The 23,568-nt window shown below is 40.6% G+C and overlaps 1 protein-coding gene across 6 annotated transcripts in view; it reads left to right on the forward strand.

Moving 5' to 3' along the window:
- The window catches only part of CASP8 (caspase 8), a 46,449-nt gene that overhangs the window by 13,986 nt on the left and 8,895 nt on the right, over positions 1–23,568 (forward strand). The window contains exons 1-6 of one of the 6 annotated variants that reach the window (XM_059053443.2): positions 1,487–1,734; positions 3,971–4,034; positions 11,690–12,027; positions 15,469–15,574; positions 16,465–16,603; positions 16,714–16,758. In XM_059053443.2, coding sequence (XP_058909426.1) covers positions 11,723–12,027; positions 15,469–15,574; positions 16,465–16,603; positions 16,714–16,758 — 595 coding nt within the window. In that variant the 5' untranslated portion in view covers positions 1,487–1,734; positions 3,971–4,034; positions 11,690–11,722. Of the gene's footprint in view, positions 1–1,486; positions 1,735–2,403; positions 2,418–3,970; positions 4,035–11,689; positions 12,028–15,468; positions 15,575–16,464; positions 16,604–16,713; positions 16,759–23,568 lie in introns of those variants that run through there. The other 5 variants (XM_067026566.1, XM_067026565.1, XM_067026567.1 and 2 more) reach the window with 5 other exon arrangements.

The following is a 23,568-nucleotide window of genomic DNA, read 5'->3' on the forward strand; positions in this document are numbered from 1 at the left end:
GTCTGTTTTACCTCCTGTAATTCTGCTCAGGTAGGAATTCCAAAGCTAGGGCCTGAAGACTGGTATTTTTTTTTAAACCTCCTCAGTTAACCCTCAGATCAGTCAAGTTGAGAACCATGGGTGTGTATTAATGTTCAGACACTGATTAGCCTCTCAGGGTCTTAGAGAGGCATACAAAACTCATTCTGTCACTCACTAGCTGAAGGTACTTGTCCAAGTCTTTCGCCTCTCCAAACCTCAGTTTCGTCACTCAGATGGGAACATCCACTTCTGAGAACTGTTCAGCAGATGAAATGAGCCAGTTTGGGTGGCTGTGCCTTGCACACACAAAATGTTTATTAAATATTAGCTGGTGCCATTAGGCGGACTCCTTTTTCATAGGTGACCTTGTGACCTCTGTGCATACGTAGGTCATCATCTTAGTTTAAATTTACTGCTCTTCCATCCACATGGTTCATTTCAAATCCTAAATGTTGGGGAAGGGGAGATAGTGTGTTGCGGTGGAAAAATCCTTGTTTTTGGTCCAACGGGACTGAGTTTGAATTTGGTTATTCATTTGAGCCTCTGTTTCCTCATCCATGACATGGGAGAACAATCCTCTACTTTGCTGGGGGAATTAGAGATAATTGATGTAAAGGTACAACATATAGGTATTGTATTATTTTTGGTGTTTTTGTTATAAAATGTACAAGGTGTAAAAACAAAAAGGCAGAAAACCTTAAAAAAAATTCAAACAGGAAACGGAGGCAGAGGGTGGGAAGGGGATGGAAGATGAAGAAAAGCTGGGAGGTTTGGGGGCTCAGGGTCCTGGGGGACAGATCTCCACATTACCACCACTCCAGGCTCGGCACTGGACAGGTACTGGTCACTAAGGCATGGCGCTGGCCAGGGACTGTTACCCTTGCTTAGGGCTGGGCCAGACCCACATTTCTTTTTGTGCAGGATCTCCCCACATCTCAGCAAGAGATCTGCTTCGACCCAAGAAGAGCTCTTGCCAGATGATATGGGGGGCTGGTCTATGGCTTCAGTGCTGAGATTTGGGCCACAGAATAGAGGAATAATTCCTCTCCCCAGACCCCTTTCAAGGAAGAATGGCATTTTTACTTGCCACAGACAGTCTTAAATCTGTCTTTAAAAATTATAGGCTTTATATACACTAAATGTAGTGAGTATACAGCTTCCTGGTTTTTAGTTTGCATATTGATGAATTGTCTATCATCTCCCACTTCTGAATGTTTGGAAATTGGGCAACGGTTCCTTTAAATAAGAAACATTTCCTGTTCGAGTGAGTCACCTCTTTTTTCCAGTTTTCAAAGTCTATTTTATTCTCTAGTTCTCTCTGCTCAGGAATTTTCTTTCTCTCTTCCTAAAGACCAGATTTTGCCCTTCTGCCGGAGGACAATGGTTTCACAGGTTCTCTTTCTTTTATCTCGCGATGTTTCAAAGCCCTGCGGAATTCGCTAGTAAATTTTGCATGTGTTGAGGAGAGAAGCAGGAAGTGAGTCTGCTGGGACAGGCAGAAAATCCTGGTTGAGTGATCGAAAGTAAAAGTAAAACTTCTTCCTGGAGGCCTTTCCAACCCCACCTCCTTCCTCCCCTTCCCCCTTGCCTCGTTTCCAGGGATTTTTCTCCGTTGTAAGAACCCGCCTCAGAAATTGGAACGTGTGAAGTTAGGCAGTCTAGGGGTCTTGGCATCGGGAGCTTGGTGACTGTGATGTTGCCAGGGTGGATCAGGTGAGTGTCTGGTGCAGAAGTGGCTTTTGGATACCACGTTGCCCACTCAAGGGGCAGATCAGACCTGCGGAGTGGAGTCACCTTTGGGTCCTGCTAGGGGCCCAGATCTTGGACTGGGTTTCTCTCTGAACCACAACCACTGACTTTGTTAATTTTTAACTCTGAGGAATCTCCAGTTCCTCTGCTGCCTCAAATATAGACAACACTGTCTCTCTCCTGCTGGATTACTTTGGAAATTCTACAAGACTTTATTTACCTACTTATGTTTATATTATTTTCCGTTTGGCCTGGGGCAGAGGGTTAAGTTAATCACCCTGTCAGATCCTTATTCCCTGTAGCCCTCGGTCTCTAAGGCCTACGGCCCCTCTACCCTGCCCTGTTCTAGGTACTTTCTTTGATTTCCCCACTCCCACCCTATCTCCTACCCTCCCAAAGACGACCCTCTAAATCTTTTGATACATATCCTTGAATCGTTCTGTATCTTTGCAAAATGTGTCCTTGTTTTGTGTGTGTACCCTACTTTTTAAACTGTGCGATCAGGAACAAGAAAGTAATTTCTCTGTACCTCTGTTTCCTCATCATTAAATGGGATTAACACTCCCTCATGAGGTGGCTGTGAAGATTTAAGTTGATAATAACAGCATGAACCACTTAGAACAGTGACTGGCACCACTAAGTACCCAGTAAGTGTTAGCAATTATTATTACGTATTAGTATTATTTGTATTGTGTTTTGCTTGTTCCATTTCTGACTTTTTTGTTTTTCAAGTAAGCACTGTACTTTAAGTTCTATGTAATTTGCCAGGTCCCGCTTTGTAACCACTACTTATTATTCCATGATGGACAGTCTCCCAACCCTATATAAGGGCTATAGAAGAACTTGACCACCAATCTTTAGCCTGATCCAGCTTGCAAACCTTTGCCATTCTGATAGGTACAAAGTAGGGAGCTCGTTGCTTTATTTTGGCACTTGCCAGCTTACTCATGAGTCTGAGCGTCATTCGTACACTTTGGCCATCTGAGTATCCCTGTCAAGGAACCCTGTGTCCATATCCATTGTCCTTCTCCAGGGTTTCTTTTCCTCATTGATTTGCAGGAAACCTTTGTATGTTCTAGATATTGCTACTCCTGTGTCACATCCTGGGAACGGGCATGAAATATTTGGTCTCTGCCTTTGTGAAGCTCACAGCCTCGGTCAGGAACTAGCCATAAAACAGCAGGATGAAAGCTGAGTGTATGCACAGGAGGCTGCACGAAAGAGTCAGGGAGCACCTCCTGGGCTAGGGTTTAGCCACTAACAGGATTTCATTCTGTTACTGTGTTCTCACTCAGAGTTCTCGGGGCAGAGTCGCGGTAGCAAAGGGCACGATGGGACCATGGCACCCTTCCCTAGCCCTCTGCAGGTGGAGGGTCACTTTCAGACATCTCATTAATCCTCTCAGCCGTGAACTCTGCCCTCTGAAAGCTAATATTCCATTTGGGGAAAGAAAAAAGGCAGTTTCAAAGAAGAGAGGTGTTTGATTTCATTTTTCTCTCCCTCTAGTTTTATCATCAGAAAACATTTCAACTGACTGAGAGCAAAAAGGCAGGGCTAATGTGTGCTTTGTTCTCCAGGGCCTAGTCCATGGTGAGGGCCCCAGGATTTGTCTTTTTGGTGAGCTCGACTGGGCCTTTTGGGAGGAAGGACTGTGATTCTAGAGTTTTTCTGGGCTGCTGAGGGTGGGATCTTGTGGCCTCGAGGTCATGGAGGTGGTCGTGTATGTGAGTGTAGATGGGGAAACCAAGAGAGTTTCTGTGAGGGTCAGCAGACCCTTTGAGAGCTGTGGTGAGGGCCCTGCAGTTCACAGATCTCAAGACCACTCAGGAGTGCTCAATGAATATTATTGAATGAAACCATTGAAGTCTTCATAATGAGCCCCTAAAAATCCATAAATTCCTGCAATATGAAAAGAAAGGTTCTTGGCTATCACCCAGTTCAAACTTTCTCCTGTTGGAATGTGGTAAGGAGGCCCCGAAGAGAAACTGACCTGTCCAAAGTCACACAGCCAGAGCCAAAGCTCAGGTGGCCAGGGTCCCCTCCCGGCACCTGCCTCCTCTTCCACAGGCTCCCTCTTAGAGATCTAGACGGGGCTGCTGCCTGGAGGCCGGCCTACCTCACTAGTGACTCAGGAGTTTCGAAAACAGGAAGTAAGTGAGCTGTGCTGTTGGTTCTTCATTTGACTTCATTCTTTTCTTAGATGTGCCGGGAGAGAGAGGCCTGTGAAGCGGCTGCCACTGTGAGGGTTCTGGGACTTGCCTCTGGTAAGGTTGGAGGGGCTTTTAAAGAGGAAGGTTTTTGATTCTAGAATTTTCTAGGCTACTGAGGGTGGGATCTGGTGGCCTCGGGGCTCATGGGGTGATCGTAGATGCAGAAACCAGGAGAGTTAGCAGTGCTTCCTAGGGCCGTAGTGAGGGCCCACGGGTCCCAGATCTCCAGGCCCCTCCAGCTTCGGTTGATGCATTCCTGATTATTGGGGGGAGTACTCCAAGTTCAATTGTCTGTACAGAGGCCTCATCCTTATGCCAGGCTGTCAAAGAATAGAAACTAAAACTCAACTCTCAACTGACTTTGCTGCTATAGCTTTTACCAATCTGCCGACACTCAGACCACCAGTATAAACACATACGTATACATAAACAGACACACACGTAAACAGAAACAGTGCTAAGAACTCAATTATTTATTTATTTATTTATTTTTGAGAAATTGAAAGGGTACAGGACAGTACCGGGAGTAATATAATGGCAAGCATAGACTGATAATCAGTACTTGTGGGGTTAAACATTTATAAGTGGAGTTATAAATTTCTTCAGTTTGGTTGGCTCTAAGTTTTGATGCGATTTGGACACCTTTCCTGGGCTGTGTGATAGCCCTGGCTGGGACCCTGCAGCGGAGAGTGTTTGTGTGCAGTGTGGACACCTGGCAGGTTCTGGGGGAACCCCAATTTGCGGTGGTCATGCTGGACTGGAGGGAGTAGTCACCCTATTGCTTAGGGGTTTGGGCCTCAGAGTGGCGTTCCAGTATTCTCAAGCTTTGAACAAGGTAAAGGATTTTTATCTCAGAAGAGTAATGCAAATTTTGGGTTTATTTTCTCCAGCTTTGAGGTGATTTTCCGTACCACCAAAAGAGCTAAGATGTTGCTAGAATGTCGCTAGAAGGATTGTTTGTGATTAGATGAGATTTATTTGCAATTTAATTGTGGCACAAAAGGCGGTGCTAATTTGGGACTCTGGGATGAGGTGCTGAGGTCTAAATCCAGGCTCCAGCATGTACTGCCTTGGTTTGTAAGGTTCTGACCCTCTCTTTGCTTTTGTAGATTTGTTAAGAATTCTTGTTTCTGTGTTTTGGGGGTTTCTTTAGTCTTTTAAAATTTTAAGTAATTCATAATCTTTAAAAATATTTTGATTATGTGTCTTTCCTCATTAAATTCCTTCACTGGCTTCCAACTGGAATCAGAATAAATTCTAAATCTTTGCAGGGTCTGTCATTGAGACCCTTGAGTGAGATGCTCAAACTTGGGCCTCACGCCTCTCACTAGCTTATTTCTGAACTGATTTTTCACAATAGTAAAATGAGGATGATAATAGCAATTTCTTCAGAGGATTGCAGTAAGTGAGACAAGAAAAATATTCTTATGTTTATATGTTATAAACACATATCATAATATAAAAAATTATTTATATCAAAATACTTTGGGGCACACATTTATTATAAAAATATTAGATATACTTATATATCATATAATACAAATATATTCATATGGATTTATTATTATTATATAATTGAAAATAAAAGAAAAATTCTGGAGGCCTTTCCATTTCCACCCCTCTCTTCCACCTTGTATGCAATATAAATCAATATATTCACATTTATATTCGAATTTATATATTCAGCATATGTATATGCACACATTATATATGTATATATATGTGAATATGTGAATAAAATGGGAAAACACCCACCAAATTTGACCCCAAAATTACTTCTAAGTTTTTCTAAGTGTTTTTATTTTTCTTTTAAAAGTTCTCTAAGGAATAAATGTTACTTTTACTATTTTAGGATGAGAAAAATACAACAATGAATATTCTCCTTAAAATATTACTCTAACAGTTTCTAGCTCATGAGCGCATGCAGTAAACCCAGGGCCCATAAAAAAGAAGTGCCTCTTGGTCCCTGTTCCTATAGAGCCAGAACCTAGAAGTGGCCCATTGTTAACAGTATAAAATCTAGAGCAGGTAATAGTGCTTCCCAGGCACTACAATCAAAGAGATGTGTGACCTAAACAAATAAAGACAATATTATACCACAATGTGTTCTGGAAAAAGCTGGGTCAGAAAAGAAGCCTTGCCAGCACTTTCCCTACTAAGTGTCCATTTTAATATGATGCAAAAATAATTTAGAAAGCACTGTCAGGCTATTGCAAAGATAATGAAACGAGTGAGGTGAACTAGCCATAGAGGACAGGAGCCCATCATGTTATATCCAAACTCACGTCATCCTGGCCTTGGATTGGAAATTTTTTTATACTGTCAGAAAATGCTATTGAATATGTAACAAAAGCCTTAAAAATCTTTATTCCTTTTGTCTCAGTAATCCTATTTCTAGGAAATTATTCTAATAAAATAATCAGAGGTATACATGGAGGTTGGCATTTTAAGATCATCCTAAATGTAATCAGAGACTGGTTAGATAAATTCTTGCCCATTCATATGATTAGATGACTTACAGATTTAAAAATCCATGCTGTAGAAGAAAAAATAAAGACATCAAGATGTACTTATAGTATTATCAGTGGAAAAGTCCACGTATACCTCAGAAATATGGTGTTTAAATATGAGGGAAAATATATATGTGTAAAATATTCAGTAGGAAGGACAGTAAGATTATTAGGCATTTATCTTTGTTTTTTATTCTACTTTAATTTTTAAAAGTTGAAGTATAGTTGATTTACAATGTTGTGTTAATTTCTGCTGTACAGCAAAGTGATTCAGTAATACATATACATAATTTTTTAATATTCTTTTCCATTATGGTTTGTCATAGGATACTGAATATAGGTCTCCATGCTATACATAAATGCTTACATCTGTTAACCCAACCTCTGACTACATCCCTGCCCCAACCCCCCTCCCCCTTGGCAACCACAGGTCTGTTTCTGTTTCATAGATAGGTTCATTTATGTCATATTTTAGATTCCACATGTAAGTGATATCATATGGTATTTGTCATTTTCTTTCTGACTTGTTTCACTTAGTATGATAATCTCTAGTTGCATCCATGTTGCTGCAAATGGCATTATTTCATTCTTTTTTATAGGTGAATAATATTTCATTGTATATATGTACCATATCTTTATCCATTTCTCTGTCAATGGATGTTTAGGTTGCTTCCATGTCTTGGCTATTGTGAATAGTGCTGCTATGAACATAGGGGTGCATGTATCTCTTTGGATTAGAGTTTTGTCTAGATATATGCCCAGGAGTGGGATTGCTGGATCATATGGTAATTCTATTTTTAGTTTTCTGAGGAACCTCCATACTGTTTCCCATAGTGGCTTTACCAACTTACATTTCCACCAACAGTGTAGTAGGGTGCCCTTTTCTTCATACCCTTCCAGCATTAGTTATTCATAGAGTTTTTAATGATGGCCATTCTGATCAGTGTGAGGTGATACCTCACTGTAGTTTTGATTTGCATCTCTCTAATAATTAGCGATGTTGAGCATCTTTTCATGTGACTGTTGGCCATTTGTCTTTCTTCTTTGGAGAAATGTCTCTTTGGGTGTTCTGCTTATTTTTTGATTTGGTTGTTTGTGGTTGATTTAATGAGCTGTTTATATATTTTGGAAATTAAGCCCTTGTCGGTTGCACCATTTGCAAATATTTTCTCCCATTCTGTAGGTTGTCTTTTCATTTTGTTTTTGGTTTCCTTTGCTGTGCAAAAGCTTTTAAGTTTGATTAGGTCCCATTTGTTAATTTTTGTTTTTATTTCTATTGCCTTGGGAGACTGACCTAAGAAAACATTGGTATGATTTACGTCAGAGAATGTTTTGATTAGGCATTTAACCTTTGGATGATAGAATTATAGGTAATTTTTATTCTCCTTTTTATCTTTCCTGTATTTTCTAAAAGGAATACAATAAGCATTGTTATCATTAGAAAGAAAATAATTGCAGAGGGGAAAAAAAGGAGATTCTGCTTTCATTTGATTCTTTGGATGATTTTATTCTGTAAAATGATATTTTAGCAATGGTTAGAACTTATTAGAAAATTTAAGGACACTGGTCCTAATAGTTTTAAACAGGGCTGGGCCCAGTTCTGATCCTCTCCAGTTTCATATACTGGAATAAAAATAGTTATTTAAATAGAGATTTTAATTTAAGTACATGTACATTTAGGGTAATAAAATGGTAAAGATTTACACTGTGCAAAGGGTATAGAATGTAAAGCAAGTCTCTTCCTGTCCACCCTCAGACCTCTAGTTCCTCTCCTCTCAGGCAACCACTGAAGCAGCTTCCTGTGTATTTTCTTCAAAGATCTGTGAATACAAAATCTAGGCACTTTATGAGTTTGGTATGTCTCTTTCCAGAATTTCCTTATCTTTTATTTTCTGCTTTAATATATCTGTCTGTAATCACTGAAAATCTAATTACGTTGTTTGAGTATTTCTAAAAAGTAGATGTATGATTTTTGGTTATATTGCAACTTGCTATTTTCACTGTTACAGTAACATATCTTGAATATCTATCCATTTTAATTTCAGAAGTTGGAGTACATTTTCTTAACTGCTGCATAATATTCTGCAGGATAACTATGCTTTAGTTAATTTAGCCATTCCTTTATTGGAGGACATTTGGGATGATTCTAGTTGTTCAGGGTTATATATTGGGCTGTGGTGAGACTCCATGTACAAACCCTGTTGAGCACATGTGTGTTTTTATGGAGTGTGATTTAAGGAATGAACTTGCTAGTTTATACCCTTGAATGTCTAGAGGTTTTGTTTGTTGAACTTTGAACGTATGCTTTTAGTCGCTGCCCTAATATTTAAGGTATCTTTCCTATATAAAAGTATTTTCATGATAATTGATTGCTTTTGCAGTGAATAATCTAGGCTCTGCAGCCTTTGTGAATCCAGTGTAAAACAAGATCTATCTTTCTAAGACACTGTCCCTCCAGTTTCCTAATCAAGAAAACTTGTCTAAACAATAATGTCAGCTCTAGATTAAAAGGGAGAAAAAATGTTTTGCCCATAATTCCAGTTCTAAGAAGGAAATAATCAGAGGTATGCACAGGATATATGAAAAAGCCTCTCAATGCAATATTATTTTTAATAGTAAAGAAACAGAAAATTGCTTAAAATAAATTTTGATATCTCCACATGCTGGAAATCAAGAAATATTAAAAATATGCCAAAGAAGAATATTTATGGTAAGGGTAAATGTTCATTCTAAATATTAAGTGGGTATAAAAAAATACAGATGTACACGCTTGTATGTGCAACCTGATTCTAATGTTTATATAAATGTGTATTTGTGTGTATGTGATGTATGATAATGATAACCATGACCATGTTATAATTTATCATATTTTCAATTTTTACCGAAAAAAAAACACACCCCAGTGTTCTGTAATCAGGATTGGGGGGAAGTAATCAGGATTGTTTTTTTTTTTTTAAATACTGTTTTATTTTATTTTAATTGATTAATTAATTATTTTTATTTTTGGCTGCATTGGGTCTTCATTGCTGCGCATGGGCTTTCTCTAGTTGCAGCGAGCGAGGGCTACTCTTTGTTGCAGTGCGAGGGCTTCTCATTGTGGTGGCTTCTCTTGTTGCAGAGCACGGACTCTAGGTGCAAGGGCTTCAGTAGTTGTGGCACGAGGGCTCAGTAGTTGTGGCTCATGGGCTCTAGAGTGCAGGCTCAGTAGTTGTGGCGCATGGGCTTAGTTGCTCCGTGACAAGTGAGATCTTCCCGGACCAGGGCTCAAACCTGTGTCCCCTGTGTTGGCAGGCAGATTCTTTACAAAATACACAGGTCCTGGTTCACTCCATCACTGCTCAAGTGATAGTCAGGATTTGTGGTTTCATCCGAGAATGTCAGTGAATGCAGGGAGCTTAAAAATTTAGGAGCCTTGTTTCAGGAAGGAAAGAGGTCCAAACAGGTTAAGGTTATTTGAGGTTAAAGAAAGTGCCCAGGGGCACAGAGTCTGTGGGAGCAAGCAAATGATGGAGCTGGACGGGAAGTTAAAGGTTTTCTAGTTCAAGGTTTGCAGATGGTAGCCCTGAGGTAAGGGAGCATCTGAGTAAGCCTTCAAGGAAGAGTTCTTCAACGTTGAAGAGGTAGAAAATCACTGCTTCCAAGTGAATTTTCCAGTGAGGAAGTGGGAAAACCAGGAGGGTAAGAGAAGTGTTCAGGTCACATGCCTGGTGGTGTCCGGCCCCACAGCCAAGGTCTTTCCTTCTTTCAGGTGAACACGCCTTTGTTCGTTAGTTGCTGGTCGTTACTCTAAAAGCACGATAGGTGTTGTATACTCACAACACTTCAGGAGATATTGCTCTTCTGATCCCACCTTACCAAGGAGGAATCTCACCCTTGTAGGCTGTGAGCTGCCCAGGCCTGGGCCATTGCCCCAGCTGGGTTCTGGTCCAAGTTCTGTCGGAACCCGCAGCCCCAGACTCTGAACCACCGCACTGCCTGCCTCTCCGACAGTCAGCTGCAGGTGAGATTCCTGGCTTTGACAGTGGCCTTGTAGCCCGCCCCGGGAATCCAGGTCCCAGTCTTGTTCCTATGATGTACCCGATACAAACCCTGCTCCAAGGGCTCCTGTACCATGAACAGGGGCCTATCAGAGCAGGGGAGGTGAGGGAGAAATTGGCCGAGGTGACTCAAGGGGCTCGAGTGGGGAGAAACCCCAACCCCAGATCTGGGGCTGCTTGCGTGAAGGTTGTCTGGGGTTTCCTGAAACACTGCCCTCTCTCTTTTTTTACATGCTCAAACATATAAGTATGTGAAAATACCCCATAACCTGATTTAGAGACTGTTTGCGTTGAAAGGCTGACCGAGTTCTCTTGGTTCCGTTTCCAGTCTTGGGTTCTTGACCAGCTGTGGGTGCCCGTCCTGAGGGCTTTGGGGGAGAGCACTGCATCGTGTCCTCCTGCCACCATTGTTTCCATTAGACCACATGACTTCTCCCACCTCCAACCCTTCCAATCTGTCCTCCACACTTTATTTTTTAATTCAATTTTTATTTTATATTGGAGTATAGTTGATTTACAGTGTTATTGTTAGTTTCTGGTGTGAAGCAAAGTGATTCAGTTATACATCCACATATGTCCCCCACACTTTAAATGTTAATCCCTAATTGGATGACGTCACACTCATGTTGACAATCCTTTCTTGGTTTCCCATTATATCCAGGAGAGAGCCTGACCCCCTTGACACATCATATGAGGCCCTTTATAATAGTTCCTGGCCACAGCTCCATCCCTTTGTCTCACCACTCCCTCTCCCAGACCCTTCGTGGTTACTTTATTGAGCTCTCTTTGCCTGCCTGAACTGACTTGAACGTTCTTGCCTCCAACTTTTGCATAAATTACTTCCTTCAAAAATTGTCCTTCACCATCTCCTCCCCAAAGGTGACTTCCCTCCAGGAAGCTCTTCTCCCAGGCTGAGTTAAGGCTCTTTCCTCTATATTTCTACCGTGCCCTGGTCACAACTCTCTGACCACTGGCTAGTTTGTAAATCTACCTTCCAAAAGAGTAAGCCACTTGAGAGTGGGAACCTGTTTGTTCGTTTTCTTGCCTGTATCCACAGCATAATGTCTGGCATATAGTAGATGTAATAGCATTTGATGAAGGAACAAATCAGTAAGTGGTAGTTTTCTTCCTCATCTGAACATAACATTGCATTTTAACCTAGGTAACAACTACATTCTCCTAACGCTTGATCAGCATGAATTTCAACAGATGTCTCTATAATATTGGGGAACAGCTGGACAGTGAAGACCTGGCTGCCCTCAAGTTCCTGAGCCTGGACTACATTCCACATAGGAAGCAGGAACCCATCAAGGATGCCTTGATGCTATTCCAGAGGCTCCAAGAAAAGAGAATGTTGGAGGAAAGCAACCTGTCCTTCTTGAAGGAGCTGCTTTTCCGAATGAATAGACTGGATCTGCTGCTCACCTACCTGGACACCAGTGAGGAGGAGATGGAGAGGGAGCTTCAGATGCCGGGCAGGGCCCAGATCTCTGCCTATAGGTGAGAAAAACCTCCATGGTGTGGAACTGGGACGTGTGGGTTGAATGGACACATCTTTATGGGCAGGGCTGATGCTGTTTGTAGGTTGTCTATGTGGTGTGACTTTGGAGGCTTTGGGAAGATGTCCCACCACGGTCAGATTAAGAAATTTAGAGACTTTATGTAGAATTCAGAGAAAAATATGCTAAAACCATAAAATAAAATTTTCTTTCCAAGGTGAAACATTACCTATAGGTATGCCGAAATCCAAATAGACATTTTTAAAATGTTCTAACTCTCTCTCTCTCTGTTACATATCCATTATCTGGATGCCTCTGCTTTGCTGATGCCCGTACCATTTACTTCTTTGCCTATTATCGAATAAAGCATCGCTACTTCCCACCTGAGACCCCCTCCCACCTACTTCTGGATGACTATGAAATTCTCGGTAGGATTTTAGGCTTTTATTCCATAACGTAAGGCTTGTGTTACCGAGTTCTTCAGTGAGCTGTGTGTTGCCAGTCATTCTAGATTGGCCAGGCTGGACCCCTGCAATGAGTGCTTTTTTTTTTTATGGTATAAGATAACCATTTTAAATCTATGCCTGGCCATCTGGAAACCTCCATTGTAATAACCGATCATTGTAAGGTTAAACAGCTTTCACAATTTTACTTCATAAGCTGTCCTGTGATGCCCAATGACTGCTTAATCCCTGTGACCCCAGGTGCTGTCAGAACAGCAGTGGCTTGGGCTGTCTGTCCTGCCAAAGGCTTAACACAGTAGAAAAGTTAATTCCTTACAGTTCTGGAGGCTAGAGGCTGAAACTGAGGTGTCAACAGGATTGATTCCTTTTTAGAGGCTCTGAGGGAGAAACTGTTTCATGATCGTCTCCTAACTTCAGGTAGTTGCAGGCAATCCTCGGTGTTCCTTGTCTTACGGATGCATCACTTCAATCTCTGCCTCTTTCTTCACCTTGCCTTCTCCACTGTGTATCTGTGTCTTAATTTCCCTCTTCTTTTAAAGACACCAACCATTGGATTAGGGCCACCCTAATCTAGTTTGACCTTATCTGGGCAAGATCACATCCACAAAGACCCTTTTCCCAAGTAAAGTCACTTTTACACGTTCCAAGTGGACGTGAATTTGGAAGGAGAGTGGGGAAGGATACTATTCAATACTGGGTAACTTTGGTTCAATAGAATTGTGAAGTCCTTGTAATGAATTTTTTTTCATTGAGGCATCAATTAATCATAAAAAACAACAGCTCCATAATTAGGAAAGCTAGAGGGTCTCATCTTGTGTTCCCTGTCTTGGTCTTTTGACGGTTGCACTCCTGCCATGTGAGCAAGGCCAAGGCAACTTCCAGTGCAGGCAATGACATGGGCCTCTCTGTTGGAGGGTTATGAGTGTCTAACAAGGGCAGGATCTGTCTGTTAAAATCTTCAATATGTTAGCTTGGGAACAAAAGGGTCAGCACAAGTAAAATCTCCTGCTTGTTCATTATTGTTGAATATCAAGTAGGAAAAAAAATGCTAGTGTGGCCACTTTCCATTTATAAGATATTTAAAATTTCAAATTACCATTGCTACCTATAAAATTAGTACCTTATAAACTATCCAGATTTATTTCTAGACAACGATGGTACAAGACAGCCAGTAGGTTTCAGTAATGAGGAACGTAGAAGGGCAAAATACCTTGTGATAAAGTTAAAAGGGGAGGTAGCTTTTGATTGGACCCAATCTTGGTCAAACTGAGAAAGTTTTTTTTTTTTTGCAGTACGTGGGTCTCTCACTGTTGTGGCCTCTCCCGTTGTGGAGCACAGGCTCCGGACGCGCAGGCTCAGCGGCCATGGCTCACGGGCCTAGCTGCTCCGCGGTATGTGGGATCTTCCCGGACCGGGGCACGAACCCGTGTCCCCTGCATTGGCAGGCGGACTCTCAACCACTGTGCCACCAGGGAAGCCCAAACTGAGAAAGTTTTAAAGAAATACTTCTAGGGTAGAGATTCCATGAGAAGAAGGATGAAGCAGGTGATAATACTGAGTAACTTCTGTTTCTACACCACAGTTGCTCATTGAACAACATGGGGGTTAGGGGTGTGGACCCTCTGCACAAAAACCCGCTTATAACTTACAGTCAATCCTCCGTATTGCAGGTTACACATTTGTGGGTTTGACCAACCGCAGACTGTGTAGTACTATATTACGTATTTATTGAAAAAAATCTGTACATAAGTGGACCCGCGCACTTCAAACCTGTGTTGCTCAAGGGTCAACCATGTTTTTATTTTTTGAATTTTAATTTTCTAATTTACTTTTGAAGTTAACATGTTTTTGTATTAAAGTTATTTTCCTTTGCACCATAATAGTAAAAGGTTTGCTGACTTATAAAACTTTCCTTTGTTCATTCAACAAGCATATCCCAGGAGCCTATCATAATTTAGGAAATAATAATGCCTGTCATGGTTGAACACTTAGTGTGTTGCCAAAGGTTGGTTTAAGTGCTTCAGGTAAACTTATTCATGTAATCCTCAACACCTCCAAGAGGGGTAAATAGAGTATTATCTACAATCTACAGATGAGGGGGAAAAAATGTATAACATGTCTAAAGCCACACAGCTCATGGATGGTGGATCCAGGGTTCCAACACCAGGAGTCTGGGTCCCCTGCACTTAAACACTGTATCTCATGACCCTCTAGGCATATGGAAACCAAAAGGGTACTGATCCCATTCTCAGGGAACTTGGACAGCTTCATAAACAGACAGTTATGTGTGTTACTCTTCTGGCGATGCACAGGCAGGTACAGCGGGGTGAATACAGCCTTGAGGACAGTCAGGCAGTGCTTGAGCTGTTAGTGGATGAGTGGTTGTCTGCAGACGGACAAGGGGATAGAGGTGGGAGGAGGCCCAGCATAACAGGGTGAGGGGCAGGGCAGCTGGGTGTGTTCGGAGAGGAGATGGGGGGACAGCGGTAAGGAGCATCCAGAGATGAGGAGGCAGGCTGGGCTCAGTTCACAAAAGCCCGTACTCCAGAATGAGGTGTTTGGCCTTCCTACTGAAGGTAGCAGCTGGGAGAACATTGACTAGTTTTAATTGAGGAATTCCACCTGATTTGCATTTTGAAAAGCATGATATCCAAAATCAAAGCTTTTGGTCTGTTGCAACAAGATCTTGATTTTATAGCGAAGGACAAAGGAAAAACACAATTCATTTAACTGAAATTAACTGAAAGTCAAAGTTGGAGAACTTTAAATTCTGTTAAGAGTGGGATAGTTGGGCATGAGCCATTTGTCTTCAGTGTCACTACACCAGCCTCTTTCCAAGGACTCAACTCATAAATCACGTCATTATCTGGCTTTATTTTAAAGGGAGGCCATAGGAATCAAGTCCACTGTGACTCCATATATCGGATGGGAAATCATTTAAGAAAATATTTCTAAAGTGTTTCTGTTTCCCACGTCAGGGTCATGCTTTTTCAGATTTCAGAAGATGTGAGCAAACTGGAATTGAAGGACTTCAAGTTTTTTTTGAGCCAGGAGATTGCCAAATGTAAGCTGGATGATGACATGGTAAGACCTGGTGTCTGACCGAGGTTTAGTCCTGAGGGTGAGTCAGGGGGGATTTCTGAGACTAAAGAGAGCACTTGTCAGTAAAAGCAACATGAATTCTCACTTTTTAACTGGGGAGAAGAAGAATGCTGTCAGGCATGAGTGCTGTAGATATGATGCCTCTGTATACTGTAAAGTGCTGCTCACGTTAATTACCAGGAACAAGGCAGAGTAAGGAGCAAGGGGAGAAGGCTGGTGTGGAGGCACAGGCAATGTGGAGACCTTGCAGAGCCAGGAGAGAAGGTGGTGGGCCTGAGATCGTTTCCCCACTTCTGCAGTCTCTGAAACAACCTGAGACCTGGAACTCTGTGTGTGTGTATGTGTGTGTGTGTGTGTGTGTGTGTGTGTGTGTGTGTGTGTGTGTGTGTGTGTGTGTGTTGTGATGTAATGTATGTGTGTGTGCTTGTCTGTGTGTGTGTGTGTTATGGGGACACTCAGCCTGGAGATGATCAGGTGGCAGAGACAATGGAGGGTGTGAGGCAGTCCCCAAGGCTGTTGCCATAGGGACCAGGCTGTCGCATCTTAGCCATGCACTCGGGCTGCTTCACTGTCTTCACATACATGTGTCCACAGGCAGTTTCAGCACAGGGCCTGGGTCTGGGGACTAGGTGACATCTGATGTGACTTCTCCTGTGTCTTCTTATTTCTGTCTTTCTGGGCCAGAAATAATGAATTGCCTCCCTAATAATCTACTGATTGGCTTTATAAGACCAGGATGTCCTCTCAGGAGGGTTGGCTTGGGAAGCTAGGGTGGGTGCTTAGTTTGGAGAGAGTGGAAGTAAAAACAAAAGTTAATCTAAAAGCCAATATGGCTCCATCTAGTCTTCCAACTTGATTTATCCTCCCTCTAGACCTTGCTTGATATTTTCATAGAGATGGAGAAGAGGGTCATCCTAGGGGAAAGAAACTTGGACACCCTGAAAAGAATCTGTGAGCAAATCAACAAGAGTCTGCTGAAGAAAATCAATGATTATGAAGAACTAAGCAAAGGTATAAATAACCTGAGAGCTGTGGATCAGCAAAATGTAGTCTTAAATGGACAGACTCCTCTATATCACAGCAATTTCTAATCAAATATGTATGTTTCTTTTTAAATTCAGAGCAAAGAATGAGCCTTGAAAGAGGTCCGGATGAATTTTCAAACGGTAATACTTGCAGATATGTTTTCGAGGTTTATTTAGTTAATTTACTTCCTGATAGCCTCATTGCCTCCTCTCCACAACCTTCTACCACATCTGCATTTTTTTTTTAATTGGGGTAGAGTTGTTTTACAATGTTGTGTTAGTTTCAGTGAATTGAAGTAGAGTTTCCTGTGCTATACAGCAGGCTCTCATTAGTTATCTATTTCCTACCTATAGTGTATATATGTCAATCCCAATCTCCCAATTCATTCCACCCCCCATTTCCCCACTTGGTGTCCATACGTTTGTTCTCTATGTCTGTGTCTCTACTTCTGCCTTGCAAGCCAGTTCATCTGTACCATTTTTTTCTAGATTCCACATATGTGTGTTAAATATATGATATTTGTTTTTCTCTTTCTGACTTACTTCACTCTGTATGACAATCTCTAGGTCCATCCATGTCTCTGCAAATGACCCAATTTCATTGCTTTTTTTTTAGGCTGAGTATTCCATTGTATATATGTACCACTTCTTCTTTATCCATTTGTCTGTTGATGGGCATTGACATTGCTTCCATGACCTGGCTATTGTAAATAGTGCTGCAATGAATATCGGGGTGCATGTGTCTTTTTTAAAAATAAATTTATTTTATTTATTTAGTTTTGGCTGTGTTGGGTCTTTGTTGCTGCACATGGGCTTTCTCTAGCTGTGGCGAGTAGGGGCTACTCTTCATTGCTGCATGTGGGCTTCTTATTGCGGTGGCTTCTCTTGTTGCAGAGCATGTGCTCTAGGTGTGTGGGCTTCAGTAGTTGAGGCTCGCGGGCTCTAGAGTGCAGGCTCAGTAGTTGTGGCACACAGGCTTAATTTCTCCACAGCATGTGGGATCATCCCGGACCAGGGCTCGAACCTGTGTCCCCTGCATTGTCACGTGGATTCTAAACCACTGTGCCACCTGGGAAGTCCACATGTGTCTTTTTGAATTAAGGCTTTCTCTGGGTATATGCCCAGTAGTGGGATTGCTGGGTCATATGGTAATTCTATTTTTAGTTTTTTAAGGAACCTCCATACTGTTCTCCATAGTGACTGTATCAATTTATACTCCCACCAACAGTGCAAGAGGGTTCTCTTTTCTCCACACTCTCTCCAGCATTTATGGCTTGTAGATTTTTTGATGATGGCCACTCTGACAGGTGTGAGGTGATACCTCATTGTAGTTTTGATTTGCGTTTCTCTAATGATTAGTGATGTTGAGCATCCTTTCATGTGTTTGTTGGCAATCTGTATATCTTCTTTGGAAAAATGTTTATTTAGGTCTTATGCCCATTTTCGGATTGGGTTGTTTGTTTTTTTGTTATTGAGCTGCAGGAACTGCTTGCTTGTATATTTTGGAGATTAATCCTTTGTCAGTTGCTTCATTTGCAAATATTTTCTCCCATTCTGAGGGTTGTCTTTTCATCTTATGTTTTCCTTTGTTGTGCAAGAGCTTTTCAATTTCATTAGGTCCCATTTGTTTATTTTTGTTTTTATTTCCATTTCTCTAGGAGGTGGGTCAAAAAGGATCTTACTGTAATTTATGTCCTAGAGTGTTCTGCCTTTGTTTTCCTCTAAGAGTTTGATAGTGTCTGGTCTTACATTTAGGTGTTTAATCCATTTTGAGTTTATTTTTGTGTATGGTGTTAGGGAGTGTTCTAAATTCATTCTTTTACAAGTAGCTGTCCAGTTTTGCCAGCATCACTTATTGAAGAGACTGTCTTTTCTCCATTGTATATCCTTGCCTCCTTTGTCATAGAGTAGTTGACCATAGGTGCATGGGTTTATCTCTGGGCTTTTTATCCTGTTTCAATGATCTATATTTCTGTTTTTGTGCCAGTACCATACTGTCTTGATTACTGTAGCTTTGTAGTATAGTCTGAAGTCAGGGAGTCTGATTCCTCCAGCTCCGTTTGTTTTTTCTCAAGATTGCTTTGGCTATTTGGGGTCTTTTGTGTCTCCATACAAATTTTAAGATTTTTTTGTTCTAGTTCTGTGAAAAATGCCATTGGCAATTTGATGGGGATTGCATTGAATCTGTAGATTACTTGGGTAGTGTAGTCATTTTTGCAATATTGATTTTTCCAATCCAAGAACATTGTATATCTCTCCATCTGTTTGTGTCATCTTTGATTTCTTTCATCAGTATCCTGTAGTTTTCTGAGTACAGGTCTTTTACCTCCTTAGGTAGGTTTATTCCTAGGTATTTTATTCTTTTTGTTGCAATGGTGAATGTGAGTGTTTCCTTAATTTCTCTTTCTAATCTTTCATTGTTAGTGTATAGAATGCAAGAGATTTCTGTGTATTAATTTTGTATCCTGCAACTTTACCAGATTCATTGATTAGCTCTAGTAGTTTTCTGGTGGCATCTTTAGGATTCTCTATGTATGGTATCATGTCATCTGCAAACAGTGACAGTTTTACTTCTTCTTTTCCAATTTGTATTCCTTTTATTTCCTTTTCTTCTCTGATTGCTGTGGCTAGGACTTCCAAAACTATGTTGAATAATAGTGGTGAGAGTGGACATCCTTGTCTTGTTCCTGATCTTAGAGGAAGTGCTTTCAGTTTTTCACCATTGAGAATGATGTTTGCTGTGGGTTTGTCATATATGGCCTTTATTATGCTGAGGTAGGTTTCCTCTTTGCCCACTTTCTGGAGAGTTCTTTTAATCATAAACGGGTATTGAATTTTCTCAAAAGCTTTTTCTGCATCTATTGAGATGATCATATGGTTTTTCTTCTTCAGTTTGTTAATATGGTGTATCACATTGATTGATTTGTGTATATTGAAGAATCCTTGCATCCCTGGGATCAGTCCCACTTGATCATGGTGTATGATCCTTTTAATGTGTTGTTGGATGCTGTTTGCTAGTATTTTGTTGAGGATTTTTGCATCTACATTCATCAGTGATAGTGGTCTGTAATTATCATTTTTTGTGATATCTTTGTCTGGTTTTGGCATCAGGGTGATGGTGGCCTCATAGAATGAGTTTTGGAATGTTCCTTCCTCTGTAACTTTTTGGAAGAGTTTGAGAAGGATGGGTGTTACCTCTTCTCTAAATGTTTGATAGAATTCACCTGTGAAGCCATCTGGTCCTGGACTTTTGTTTGTTGGAAGATTTTTAATCACAGTTTCAATTCTATTACTTGTGATTGGTCTGTTCATATTTTCTATTTCTTCCTGGTTCAGTCTTTGAAGGTTATACCTTTCTAAGAATTTGTCTATTTCTTCCAGGTTGTCCACTTTATTGGCATAGTGTTGCTTGTAGTAGTCTCTTAGGATGCTTTGTATTTCTGCGGTGTCTGTTGTGACTTCTTTTTTCATTTCTAATTTTATTGATTTGAGTTCTCTCCCTCATTTTCTTTATGAGACTGGCTAAAGGTTTATCAATTTTGTGTATCTTCTCAAAAACAAGCTTTCAGTTTTATTGATCTTTGCTATTGTTTTCTTTGTTTCTATTTCATTTATTTCTGCTCTGATCTTTATAATTTCTTTCCTTCTACTAACTTTGGGTTTTTTGTTGTTGTTGTTGTTCTTTCTCTAGTTCCTTTAGGTGTAAGGTTAGATGGTTTATTTGAGATTTTTCTTGTTTCTTGAGGTAGGATTGTATTGCTATAAACTTCACTCTTAGAACTGCTTTTGCTGCATCCCATAGGTTTTGGGCTGTCATGCTTTTTTGTCATTTATCTCTAGGTATTTTTTGATTTCCTTTTTGATTTCTTCAGTGATCTCTTGGTTATTTAGTAGCATATTGTTTAGCCTCCATGTGTTTGTGTTTTTTACACTTTTTTTCCTCTAATTGATTTCTAACTTCATAGCATTGTGGTTTGAAAAGATGCTTGATATGATTTCAAGATATGATCTATCCTGGAGAATATTCCATGTGTACTTGAGAAGAACGTGTAATCAGCTGTTTTCGGATGGAGTGTCTTGTAAATATCAATTAAATCTATCTGGTCTATTTTGTCATTTAAAGCTTGTTTTTCCTTATTTATTTTCTGTCTGGATGATCTGTCCATTGTTGTAAGTGAGGTGTTAAAGTCACCCACCTTTATTGTGTTACTGTTGATTTCCCCTTTTTATAGCTGTTAGCATTTGCCTTATGTATCGAGGTGCTCCTATCTTGGGTGCATATATATTTATAATTGTTATATCTTCTTCCTGGATTGATCGCTTGACCACTATGTAGTTTCCTTCTTTGTGTCTTGTAACATTCTTTATTTTAAAGTCTATTTTATCTGTTATGAGTATTGCTACTCCAGCTTTCTTTTGATTTCCATTTGCATAGAATATCTTTTTCCATCCCTTCACTTTCAGTCTGTATGTGTCCCTAAGTTGGTATCTTGTAGACAGCATATATACAGGTCTTGTTTTTGTATCCATTCAGCGAGCCTGTGTCTTTTGGTTGGAGCATTTAATCCATTCACATTTAGGTAATTATGAATATGTACATTCCTATTACCATTTTCTTAATTGTTTTGAGTTTGTTTTTGTAGGTCTCTTTCTTCTCTTGTGTTTCCCGCTTAGCGAAGTTCCTTGGTATTTGTTGTAGAGCTGGTTTTGTGGTGCTAAATTCTCTTGCATTTCGCTTGTCTGTAAATCTTTTGATTTTTCCATCAATTCTGAATGAGATCCTTGCTGGGTAGAGTAATCTTGGCTGTAGCTTTTTCCCTTTCATCACTTTAAATATATTGGGCCCTTCCTTCTTGCCTGTGGAGCTTCTGCTGAAAAATCAGTTCATAACCTTATGGGGATTCCCTTGTATGTTATTTGTTGCTCTTCCCTTGCTGATTTAATATTTTTTCTTTTTAAAAAGATTTATTATTTATTTATATTTTTATTTTTGGCTATGTTGGCTCTTAGTTGTGGCACACAGGATCTTCATTGAAGCATGCAGAATCTTTCGTTGCAACGTGCAGACTCTTCGTTTTGGTGTGCGGGCTTCTCTGTAGTTGTGGTGTGTGGGTTTTCTCTCTCTAGTTGTAGTGCACAGGCTCCAGGGTACATGGGCTCTGTAGTTGTGGCATGCAGGTTCCAGAGCACACAGGCTCTGTAATTTGTGGCACACGGGCTCTAGTTGAGGCATGTGAGCTCAGTAGTTGTGGCACGTGGGCTTAGTTGCTTTGCGGCATGTGGAATCTTAGTTCCATGACCAAGGATCGAACCCATGTCCCCTACATTGTAAGGCAGATTCTTTACCACTGGACCACGAGGGAAGTCCCTAATATTTTTTCTTTGTATTTAATTTTTGATAGTTTGATTAATTTGTGTCTTGGTGTGTTTCTCTTTGGGTTTATCCTGTATGGGACTCTTTGTGCTTCCTGGACTTGATTGACTATTTCCCTTCCCATATTAGGGAAGTTTTCAACTATAATCTCTTCAAGTATTTTCTCAGGCCCTTTCTCTTTCTCTTCTTCTTCTGGGACCCCTATAATTCGAATGTTGGTGCATTTGATGTTGTCCCAGAGGTCTCTGAGACTGTCCTCAATTCTTTTCATTCTTTTTTGTTTATTCTGCTCTGCAGCAGTTATTTCCACCATTCTATCTTCCAGCTCACTTCTCCATTCTTCTGCCTCAGTTATTCTGCTATTGATTCCTTCTAGAGTATTTTTAATTTCAGTTATTGTGTTGTTCATCACTGTTTGTTTGCTCTAATTCTTCTAGGTCCTTGTTAAACATTTCTTGTATTCTCTCCATTCTATTGCCGAGATTTTGGATCATCTTTACTATCATTACTCTGAATTCTTTTTCAGGTAGACTGCCGATTTCCTCTTCATTTGTTTGTTCTTGTGGGTTTTTACCTTGCTCCTTCATCTGCAGCATATTTCTCTGTGTTCTCATTTTGTTTAACTTACTGTGTTTGGGGTCTCCTTTCTGCAGGCTGCAGGGTCATGGTTCCTCTTACTTCTGGTGTCTGCCCCCAGTGGGTGGAGTTGGTCCAGTGCCTTGTGTAGGCTTCCTGGTGGGGGGACTGGTGCCTGCATTCTGGTGGGTGGAGCTGGATCTTGTTCCTCTGGTGGGCAGGGCCTCATCCGGTAGTGTGTTTTGGGGTGTCTGTGAGCATAGCATAACTTTAGTCAGCCTGTCTGACTAAAGGCTGGGGTTTAGACTAATGGGTGGGGTTGCATTCCTGTCTTGCTAGTTGTTTGTTGTGAGGCATCCAGCACTGGAGCTTGCTGGCCCTTGGGTGGAGCTGGGTCTTACTGTTGAGATGGAGACCTCTGGGAGAGCTCTCGCTGATTAATATTCCCTGTGGCCAGGAGTTCTCTGGTGGTCCAACATCCTGGACTCAGCTCTCCCACCTCAGAGGCTCTGGCTGGCTGGAGCACAAAGACCCTGCAAGCCACATGGTGTGGAAGAAAGGGAAAAAAAAAAAAAAAAAAAAAAAAAGGACAGACAGGCAAAACCCCAAGTCGAATGGTAAAAACAAAACCAAATAGACAAAAACACACAAAGAAACACACACTCACAACAAGAAAAGAAAAAGAGAAAACAAAAAAGAAGAGAGCAACCAAACAAGTAAACTAACCCCCAAATGAAAACAAACATAAAAACTAAACTATCAAAAAGAAAAAAACAAAAAAAACAATCAAAAGCAGAAAGCAATCTAAAAAAAGGCAAAGAAAGCATAAAACAAACACACAAGAGATAAAAAAGATAAAAACATAAGAAAGATGAAAACAAAAGGAAAAAATGCAAAACAACAAAAAGGTAAAGTAAAAATTGAAAAATATAAAATATATTTAAAATGAAGATTAAAAACAAAGCAAAACAAAGGAAAAAACAAAAAGGAGAAAGCACAAT

Source organism: Kogia breviceps, chromosome 2, assembly GCF_026419965.1.
Source record: "Kogia breviceps isolate mKogBre1 chromosome 2, mKogBre1 haplotype 1, whole genome shotgun sequence".
Lineage (NCBI taxonomy): Eukaryota > Metazoa > Chordata > Mammalia > Artiodactyla > Physeteridae > Kogia > Kogia breviceps.